This window comes from Podarcis gaigeae (assembly GCF_964106915.1).
Source record: "Podarcis gaigeae genome assembly, chromosome: 3".
In the NCBI taxonomy this organism is placed as follows: domain Eukaryota; kingdom Metazoa; phylum Chordata; class Lepidosauria; order Squamata; family Lacertidae; genus Podarcis; species Podarcis gaigeae.
Genome location: NC_139680.1, coordinates 121,613,233 through 121,623,723, shown reverse-complemented (window position 1 = coordinate 121,623,723; position 10,491 = coordinate 121,613,233). Strand labels below are relative to the sequence as shown.

Below are 10,491 nucleotides of genomic sequence, written 5' to 3'. Positions count from 1 at the left end.
CCTCATTAGGTGCTGACACACACAGGCTCAATGACTCCGCGGGGGATCTTTGTGGCGTCCCCTCATTATCCGGCCAGGACAAACAGGGCTCTGGGCCTTGGCTTTTTCGGGGTCTGGAGAGGAGCTGCCTGGAGCCAGAAAGGGGAAGAGGAGGAGGAGGCAGCGCAAGGTGTACCAGGGAGCCAGCCCCTGCCCACGGGCTGAGGCCTCTTCCCAGCGGAAGCAGCCAAGGAAGGGGCAGGCAAAGGGGGCTTGGTGCCCCTGGGGCTTCGCTCGGGTCACCTGCCTGGTCCCACCGGAAATTCAGGGCACACACCAAGTGAGATGGACGGGACTTGTTTTATTAAATATTTGGCAGATGAGAGAACGTGGCTTCCAGTTTACACTTGCAATTAGACGTGTTCCCAACATGTACAGAATCTCCCAGGTATTTCAACCTTTTCTTTTGTAAAATGAAAACACTCATGCCCAGGACTCACATTCGTACATTCAGGTGTGTGCTCCCACGCGCACACAGACAGGCAGACACACACACAGAGATGAGAAGCGGGGAAGTGGTTGTGAACTGGAATTCTTACAAGGGTCCTCACACTGGCCTTCAACTAGCACCCGGACAGATTTGGGTGTGCGGACAAGGAAGCGTCCGTCGTCCATTGCAGTCCTAGTGATCGCTTGAGATCTAGCCTGGGCTGGGAAACACAGGCCCCACGTGGCCTCTCCAATGTGCTCACAACTGAGGCCCTGGCAGGAACTCAGGGCTCTGGAAGGGCACAGATCCCCAATGCCCTCCACAGCCCTCCCTCACAGCCTGGCTAACTCAGGGGAGCCCCAGCGGCATGGCACAAGCCCTGGCTACCCAGTCTGGCAAGCAGCACCTGAGATCAGGAACATGCCCGCCATGAGCGTCCGTGGCCTAGACCCCCCTTGATCGCTTTCTGCCTATCATGGCCCCCACTTGCCATCTGGCTGATTCGCCTCCGCTTCCCACCTGGGAGGAAACACACTCTCCTCTGGTCTCCCTCCTGCAGTTCCACAGAAACTCCCGGCCACATTCTCCCCTCCAACATCGTCGCCACGTCCTATCGTCGCGGTGGCCAACCTGATGCCCACAAGCAGGACCCCGTCTTCTCCCCACCTGCAACTAATATCCAGAGGCCTCTGACAGGCATTGCAAAATGAGACCGTTCCTTTTCACTAGCCAGGTATCTGCAGAGCACAGGCCTGAGGGGTTGCCTAGCTGGCAACCTTGGGCAGGTGGAACTGGGTCCACGCACAACTGACAGCAGTAGCAGCAGCAGCAGCAGCTCCTCTCGGCCACCCCAGCCCCAGAGCCCTGGCACAGTTGCTGCCCTCTAAGCTCCCGCTGCCTCGACTTCCTTTCCGGTCACCTTCCCCACACCTGTTTTCACTTGGCAAAGCTCCCCAGGCCTCGAGTCACTGTGATGAAAGCCCCCGGGCGAAGGGCAGGCTGCCACCAGGGGCCCTGGGCTGGCACAGGCGCCAAGTCTGCATGCTAAGGCCTTCTCCACCTGGCTGCCGAGTGACTTTGAAAACGCAGGAGGCATCTGCAAGGGGGTCCCTGCTCAGACGCTTTGCTTTCTCCCCCAGGAGCCCACCCAAAGCCCCCCACCCCCAGTCTCCAGGGGCTTGGGGGGGCCTGGCACAGTTGCCACCCTTGCTTTCCAGGACATAACTTTGCACATGGATGCTTGTTCTGAGGGAAGGTCAGATTCAGGGGCAACAGATGCCACTGGAGACAGAGTCCAATGGCAGTTCTGGGGGGACATGATGTGGGAAGATATGAACAGGCAGATGACCCCCCCCCAAAAAAAACCCAGCAGCTCTGTTGCTGATCCCCAGAAGCAAGAGAATTGGGGGAGCCACTGACCCACCTGGAACGAAAACACAACCAGCCCCTCCTTCCCTTCACCCACTTGGCACCTTCCCTGGGATAGCTCAGTCTGTAGAGCCTGAGACTCTGAATCTCACGGTTGTGGGTTCGAGCCTCACAATCGGGGTTGGGCTAGATGACCCCACTCTACAATTCTATGATCCAGTGTTTCTCTGTTGCTTCCAGAAGCCCAGAGGTGCCCCTGCAGAGCTTAAGGAAAAACTAGTTGCTGTGAGGAATGAAAGGCAAGGAGCAGGAGGACAGGGGTCATAATGGCCAGCCTTCCTGGCCGCCAACACCGTAAACCAATCCTGCCCCACCCGGCTGGAGCCCACCAGCCGCAGAGAGCCTTCTGGGACCCCCACTCTGAGCCACAGTAAGGCATGGAGGCCTTGGCAATGCAACGGTGAGGCCTGCAGTCCCAGATGGTGGAGACGGCCACCTCACAGGGACAGCGGGAGCCCTTGGGGGGCAGCTGCAAAGGAGGCCCCGGCTGATGGGACAGCGGCAAGCGAAGGGTGCCTTGGAAAGAGGCTTCATGTCCAAGCCCCACTTTCAGACCACAAGGAGAGCCTGCTGGACCAAAGAGATCCGGCCAGCATCTTGCTCTCACAGGGGCCAACCAGATACCCACAACCTCGCAAGCAGGAGAACCCTCTCCCCTCCTGGTAATTGGTAGCATTATTTATTGGCTACAGGGAGCAATCAATGGCCTTTTAAACTGCTGTGCTTGCTACCATGGTACATATTTTTGAGTTTTTATATTGTACACCGCCCTGCGATCCTTTGTTATTATTAATAACAAGTTAGGATGGTGTCCCAAGGCGGGTGGGGGGACGTCCGGCAGGCTGGGACAAATCCCTCTTTTAGCCCAAGCTGGAACCCCGGCAGCCAGAGGCTTTTTTGCCTGAACTGCAAGAGCAGAAGCTTTGCACCTGGAGAAGAGGCAGAAACGGGGAGCCTCCGAGGTCCAGGCAGAGCGGGAGGCGGTGCTGGGCCCCCCAGCAAGCCTGACGAGGGAGCTCTGGCAGAGCTCCAGCTCCTGTGACAGGCAGAAGATGGTTGCAAGAGCTTCCTGGCCTCCCCCCAACGGCCCCTGCAGGCAGAAGAGCCCCCTTCTCCCACTCGCCTCCCCAGCCCCCTTTTCTCACGGCCAGGGGGATTTCCACAACCGGAAGCAGCCCCAGCTGTCACTGGGGAAGCGAGAGATGCAGAGGCTGTGCAGGCGCCCCTGGAAAACCCTGGCTCAGCCCCACGCAGAGCTTCCGCCAGGCTGAGACCAGTCGAGGCCTCGGAGGGTTCAAAATGGCAGGCGGCCGTGGGGCTGGCCGACAACCCCCCTTGCCCGCGGCTGCTGGGGAGGCAGAGAGGGTGTGCGGCCCCATGGCCACCGACTGCCTCTCCATCTCCTGCCACTCTCAGGAAGACTAAGAGCAGGCTCTGGTAGGCTGAAGCGTCTGCCAGACCACTTGGTAGGCTTACATGGGGGGGGGGGGGGGCAATGGGACCAAGGACCACGGCATAGGTCACTTTCAAACACAGGCTGGCAGCAAGAGGAAGTCCCAGGAGAGTTGAGGGACAGGGACCTGGCCACCACCCCGGGCATCACTGACTGGTGTCTTGGAGTGGGTAATGGAGGGCAGAGGAGGGGGCTCCTCCTGGGGCCCAGAGCGACAGGAGGGGCTCTCACTTGGGGGAGGATTGCTGTGAAAGGCTATTGCAGGGGTACAATCTGGCTGAAATGAGGGGAGGCGGCCAGCCAAGGGATGGGGCTGGTGGGTTTCCTTCGCTGTCTTTTGCCTCTGGGTGGCTGCTGAGCGAGGTGGAGGGTGTCTGGTCTGAGCCAAGCAAGGCCTTTCCTGTGTTTGGCAACATGTCAGAATGCCCCAGGAAAAACCCTGCTCCGAATCCCCTCCTTTCTGCTGCGTTCACGAGAACCAAAGAAATGCCGCCCTAGACAGTTCTCTGCAGTCAGAGAGACCACTTCCAATGCCCAGGGAGGAGAGAAGCAGAACTGCCCCCCCCAAACCAGCCCAAAGGGGCGGATTGAGCCCAGCCCCCCCCCTCCAAACGCTGAGGCCTGAACCTTTCAGCACCACCAACCGGGATTTGTGCTTTGCCCTGATGTTTCCCTTGCAGCTCTTCCTTCCCCCAACACCTCACCGGCCGGAGTCCAGCACGCGGCTCGTCACCAGACCAAAGGACGGCCAGGAGCCCTTTGGGTCAGGGGTGCTTTAGCTGTATTTGATGCACTGCAGGGGGTTGCACTAGATGCCCTTTGGAGGGCCCTCCCAACTCAACAGTTCTGTGATTCTCGCTTTGAGCAAAGAACCCAGCAGGTTATCATCTTTCCTTGCTTGACAGCCCATTCGCAATATTTTGGTTGGACTGTATCGCCAGCAAACACGGCTGTTTTCCCCCCTCTCTCTCTGGAACATGGAGAGACATGCAGGGACCCCCTTCCCCACCCCCAGAGAGCCAGGGCAACCGGGCAGCTCACTCTGTGCCAACTGGGCTCCAGGGATTATTGCTCTGCCTTCCTTCGCTGCCCCCCCATCCATTTACGCCTTTGGACCATCCACCAAGAGCCACTTTCCAAACCCCAAACAAGGCCAGCAGTAGAGAGATTGGCTTCTGGTGCCAAGTACCCAAGAGGGCCAGGGTCTTCTTTGTTCAAAGACCAGCTGCTTTCTTTGAGTCCTGCAATTCAGGGGGTGGACTAGATGCCCCTTGTGGGTCCCTTCAACTGAGTGAGCTGCGCTGCTGCTGCTGCCCCACCACTTGAAGATTCCGCGCAGGGCAGCCTCCAGAGGCTGGGTCTCCCTCTGCCCCACTCCTCTCCTCTTGGCACTGGAGCCGGCACAAGACCTTCGGGGACTCCGGGGGGAAGAGCCAAATGGCAGCGCACCCCGTCCCCTGAACATGGGGCACATTCCTCCAGGATGCTCCCTGCGCAGCCACTGTTGAAAGAAGGGGGGGCTCTGCTGGCACATTCATCCCAGTGGGCTTTGTGTGGGCCAGAATGCCCACCTCCCAGGGAGCCATCCATCCCACTTGCCTCCCAGCCTGTCCTGTGTGAACTGCACCCGCAAATGGCCCAGGGAACCCGACATCCATGGCATGTGGGGAAGGTCAGAGGGGCTTCCGCATTCCGCAACAGAGCATTCCGCCCCCACACTTTGCACAAGGAAACTCGGCCACATGGAATAAGAAGTCTGCTTTTTCTGGAGACCACGTGGGGGGGGGGGGGCTGGCCCGTGGGTGGTGAGGCGACCGCTCTGCCGGGGAGGGAAGAGGATGCTTCGCGGGAGACATGGCCGGTCTCTGCCTGGAAGCAGCTCTCGACAACGTCTTCTGGTCCAAACTTGAGATGAGGTGCTGCCCAATTAAGCACGGGGGGGGGGGGGAGACGGATGGAAACAGGACATGCAAACCAAAGGAGATGCCCCCGCCCTCCCCACCCCCCAGGAAGGCCGCCACGCGGTCTGTTGGAAAGAGGCGGCTTCCCTGCGAGTCCTCGCGACTTGACAATGGCAGATGTGTCGGCTGGCGCATGCCTCGTCGGAAGGATGTGGAAACGGTCTTGAGAAGAGGAGCTCGCGCCTCTTTACCTGCGCCAAAGACACAGAGCAGCCAGTGAGGCGGAGCGGGAGACCACCCGGTGCCCCTCCAAAGCCCCCCTCCCCGCAATGAGCCCTGGGAATTGGAGGGGCTTGTGGTTGGTTAGAGAGCAGAGGATTTTCTCAGGCTTGCCTGTTCATGAACATGCCCTCCCCGAGGTTCCTTGGCAGAGACCCAAGAGCCGTCAAAGCTGCTTTCAAACCAGGGGACATTTGCACTGTGGGGAGGGCATGTTCGTGTCCTTCGAAACCTGCGCATACCTGAGATCCCTTCCAGAGCAGAGCCACAGTCGGGGGCCCCTTCAGCTCCAGGTGGAGAAGGAAAGGTCTGAGAAGCCCTTTTGAACAGGAAGGAGCTCTGCTGGAATTGATTAGGCGGTCACAGGAATTAAGAGCAAAGATGACTCTTCCAAATCTACGCTTCCAAGATCTGAAGCCAGGAGCCTCTCCTTCTGCTAAGCGCCAGGGAGGGTGGGACTCCCGCTACTGAGGGGTCCCCCACATCAAACGACGAATTCATCACCAATGGCTTGGACACCACCTGCACTCAGTTGGGGGAAGCTATGCCCCTGTGCACTCGGCAGCCACAAAGGGTCTCTGCTTGGCCCCACAGGGTAAAAAACGCAGCACTTGAGGAGGACTCTTGGGTACATCTGTCAGGCTCAGAGCACCGTGGCTGTGCTGAGGGCAAAAGGGATGTTCAGAAGTCCCTGAGATTCAAAGGCGGGGTCTCCCTGCCTGTCCTGTCTGGGACCCTGCCTACTGGGGGCCAGCGTCGCTGGCAGGCAGGCAGTCCTGCAATCTGCCTTTCATCCCTCTGTAAACACTCTGTAAACACCTTACCTGGAAAAGAAAAGGGCGTCTGCTCACCTGAATGGCTGGCCAGGGCGAAGTCTTCCGCTTAACCTGTGGGACAAGACAAAGGGCCGGCTGAGAAAGCCAGGAACAAACTGCAATGGTGGAAGCAGCCGCAAAACCCCACCCAGGCAAGGTTTTATGTATTTATCTTGAAAGGTCTATACCATGCCTTTGAAGAAAGCACCTGCAGTGGTTTATGTCCAAAAGCATTTTTAAAGAATTATGAATAATAGTAACAACAAGAAGTCACCCTGGCCATCTGGCTGGGTTGCCCCAGCCACTCTGGGAGGCTTCCAACACATATGGAAACATAATAAAACATCACACATTAAAAGCTCCCCGGTACGGGGCTGCCTTCAGGTGTCTTCTAAAAGTTGTCTAGTTAATTTATCTCCTTGACATCTGATGGGAAGACAACGTGGACCTCCAAAGACAACCAGATAGGCAAACTAAGGACAATACGATTGCATCTGATGCCCACTTAACTCTTAAAGGTAAAGGGTAAAGGGACCCCTGACCACTAGGTCCAGTTGTGGCCGACTCTGGGGTTGTGGCGCTCATCTCGCTTTACTGGCTGAGGGAGCTGGCGTACAGCTTCCGGGTCATGTGGCCTGCATGACTAAGCCACTTCTGGCGAACCAGAGCAGCGTACGGAAATGCCGTTTACCTTCCCGCTGGAGCGGTACCTATTTATCTACTTGCACTTTGACGTGCTTTTGAACTGCTAGGTTGTCAGGAGCAGGGACCGAGCAATGGGAGCTCACCCCATCGCAGGGGTTTGAACCACCGACCTTCGACAAGTCCTAGGCTCTGTGGTTTAACCCAGAGCACCACCCGCGTCCCAACTTAACTCTTACGCCCATTTAATTTCAGCCATAGGTGGCTGATGGAAGGCTGGTTGGAATTCCGCAAGCTGGACACAAGCAAGGCAGGGAACTTCAATGCTCTGTTTGCGCTGGGGCGGCTTGAGGCGCAAAAAGAGACTTTAACCAGGAGCAGAGGGCACGTGCTTTTGTGTACATGGGGAACCCTTGGAATCAACCCCTCCTGGCTGTCGGATGCGACCGTACCGCAGCTGGGAAGAACTGGGCAGCCCCCTCCCACCACCAGGAACCTCCTTCCACACGGAGGGAAGCACCTGTCGTGCAAAGGTGGCAGCACCCAACCACCTTGACCTGCCCCACAAACAGGCCAGGGGATTTCCCGCCCCCCTCCTGATCTCACCTCGGTCCTTCCCGTTCTGGATCTTGTCTTCCTCCTCCTCCTCCTCGCCTCCTTCCTCACCTTTTGAAACAAAACAAAGAACCAGCAGTGAGGGTTTGGGCCAAAGGGAGAGTCTCCAGGGAGGGGTCTGCAGGTCAGGCTGCCAGGGCCGTGGGCAAGAGTGACTCTGCTGCCCCTTCTAGGAGACCGGAGGAGGGGGAGTCCTTCTTATGGGGCAGACTCCTTGCTCCCAAGTCATTGGGTCACGGGTGTGGGCCCAAGATGATAAGAACGGGAGCTCAGGCGCCAAGCAAGGACATCTAAACATTCTCCCAGGAGGAAAGGTGAGAGAGGATGGGTGGCCAACTCTGGCTGCTCAGGGTGGTCAGCATCAAAGAAGCATGATTGCAAAAGAGGAAATGTCCATTAAATAGGCCAGGTCCCCCCTATAAAAGACATGCAGTGTCTCAGTCCGTTTCTTAAAGGGCCAGCGAGGAAGTGTGTTGTTGTGTGTGTTCCCTCAGACACCCAGGAAGCAGACTGAGGGGTGGGGTGGGGGGTAGGGTGGTGAGGGCATGAGCGGAAAAAGAGAGGAAGGCAAAAGACGAAACTGTCCCAGTGGGTGAAAAGGAGCGACAACTCTGGGACTAAGGTGGGGGGAGTGGAATCTGCATGCCTGGACCCCAAGGAGGACGGGGCTGGGGGGAAGTGCTGGGGAAGCTCTGCTTCCCTCTGAACCCCCCAGCTGTGCTTGGCAGCCCCAAGCTGCCCCACCAACAGGCCTTCCACTGGGGATCTGCATCCAGCACCCCAGAGGCAAGATGGCAGGCAGCCTTGCTCCCGGAGGGGGGGGCGCAGAGGATGCAGCCGGGCCCCCACCTGCTTGCTTGCTGGAATCAAGGGGCCCTGGCCCACCCCACGCTGATTCCCACCAGGGCACAACGCCTCTTCCCAGGGGGCGGGAAGCTGCAGCCCAAGGCCCTGCCTGCCTGGGCACGGACGCCCAGCTCCAACCAGACTCCTTCTGGCAGAGGTTGCTGCGGCCGGGCTCCCGACTCCAGCTGTTTCCATGGATTTACGCAAATGAGATCCTCGCAGACACTTTCCAGGGTCCCCTGGCCTGCATCTTATCAAAGTGGGAGCCTGCAGTCTGTTCATCTGTCATCTCCCCGCACAGCCCAAGAGCTCAGCGCAGCAGCCGCCGGCAGAACAAGCCCTGCTTTGTTGCCGAATGTTATTGCCCAAGAGGCTGCCTTTTCCCGGAGCGAGGAAGGGAGTGAAGGAGGCAGCCTTGCTAAGCCCCCACCCGGACGGGAAGACACAGGGCTCCCTCTTGCCAGAGCCGACGCTGGCAGCCTCTGGCTCAGCCCAAAGGACCAAGCGCCCCAGAGGAGACTGCTCCAGCAAAGCACTGGGGAGCAGAGAACTCATCACTGGCCCAGAGGCCACCTTTGCCACAGGCCTGGGCATTTTCCTCCTCACATAGGAAGGCTCCTTCAGGCCCAGAGAGGCCACAGGGAAGGCAGGGGGTGGCCTTGCAGCCTTTCCTCCAGAAGGACCAGGAGGGCTCAAGCTGCTCTCTGGGAATGCAAGGAATGGAAGAGAACTTTGGAAGGTGGTGGACCTTGGGGGTTTCTAAGCAGAGGTTGGGTGATTCTTTCGCTGAGATTCTAGCATTGTAGGGGGTTGGACAAGATGACCCTCAGGGTCCCTTCCAACTCTACAGCTCTGTGCTTCTATGAATCAGAACTGGGAGGGGCTCTGCAGACATCCAACCTCCCCCCTAAAGCTCACTGGGTAGATAAGATACTCTTGGATGTATGACCAGAAGAGATTTAACCCACCTGAACTTATCTAGCCCAAGGCCCTTCCAACCTGCTCAGAAGAGTTTCCCCAGCACATCCAGGCAACTTGCTTCTCCATTCTGACAGCAAAGGATTTATCCTAAATCCGGCAAAGTCTTGGCAGCCACACACAACGCGGCCTGCACAATCATGCGCAATCAAGAGCTGGTTTGGGATGGACCTTTTCCTGCCAGTCCTTGTGGGAAAATGAAACTTCCAGCTCAGCCTGACCTGGGCCCCCTCTTCCCTCGCCTCTCCCGTCTTTAGTGAGGGCCACGGAAAGGCTTCATCGGGCCTTAGGGACACTGTCAGGAAGTCAGAGCCACCCAGCTGGCCATGCAATTCTGTGGTTTAATTAGTTTAGCTCCACAGTCCTCAGCTGGATGGCACTGCTCACTGGAGGGGCCGGAAGGAAGGAAGGAAGGAAGGAAGGAAGGAAGGAAGGTCAAAGAAGCGGCTGGCTGGGGAGGAGCAGGGCTGTGAACAGGCATGGAAAATTGAGCAAAAAGTAGTGGCTTTTCCATAACTATCTTTGCCCCCCCACTTAACAGCCATTTCCCCTGCAAAACCTGAACCCTGCAAAAATTGAGTGTAGCACTAATTAACTGCCTCCATTGCAAGTACATCGTCTCTCCCCGGTTTTGTTCCCCAGAAGCAGCGCGGAGGCATCACGTTCACCCCCCCAGGTCCCAAACCCACCAGCCGGTCAGTCTGCAGGGAAAGCTGGATGGAGGCAGGTGGACCAGAGGCCTCCTTTGCTATATACCTGTTGCAATGCGGAAAGTGGCTGCCTGAGAGTCACAGGTGATTCTTGGCTATTAGCTGTTTGGCAGCTGGAGAGTACGGGGCTCGTTCCAGTGGAACTCAAAACTAGAGAACTGAAGAACTGCCCCCAGTTCCCAAACAGGGCATTCCAAACTGGAAGCGTCTGCTTGCCCTCCATTCTCCCACTTACCCGAATGAAGCTCCTTCACCAACGATGACATTGTGTTCGTGATCGAATCGGCTGCTACCAGCAAATCGTTACGGAGGTTTCGCCGGGTCCCTGGGGAAGAAATGGAGGTGGTAAGGAACG

The 10,491-nt window shown here is 57.7% G+C and overlaps 1 protein-coding gene across 3 annotated transcripts in view; it reads right to left on the bottom strand.

The window, feature by feature from the left end:
- Window positions 1–320: 320 nt before the first annotated feature.
- The window catches only part of DTNB (dystrobrevin beta), a 97,350-nt gene continuing 87,179 nt past the window's right edge, over window positions 321–10,491 (bottom strand). For all 3 annotated transcript variants that reach the window (XM_083733430.1, XM_083733432.1, XM_083733431.1), the window contains 4 exons: window positions 10,372–10,461; window positions 7,594–7,653; window positions 6,382–6,417; window positions 321–5,502 (listed from right to left, as the gene is read on the bottom strand). In XM_083733430.1, the coding sequence (XP_083589556.1) occupies window positions 6,413–6,417; window positions 7,594–7,653; window positions 10,372–10,461 (155 nt within the window). In that variant the 3' untranslated portion in view covers window positions 321–5,502; window positions 6,382–6,412. The remainder of the gene's footprint in view (window positions 5,503–6,381; window positions 6,418–7,593; window positions 7,654–10,371; window positions 10,462–10,491) is intronic.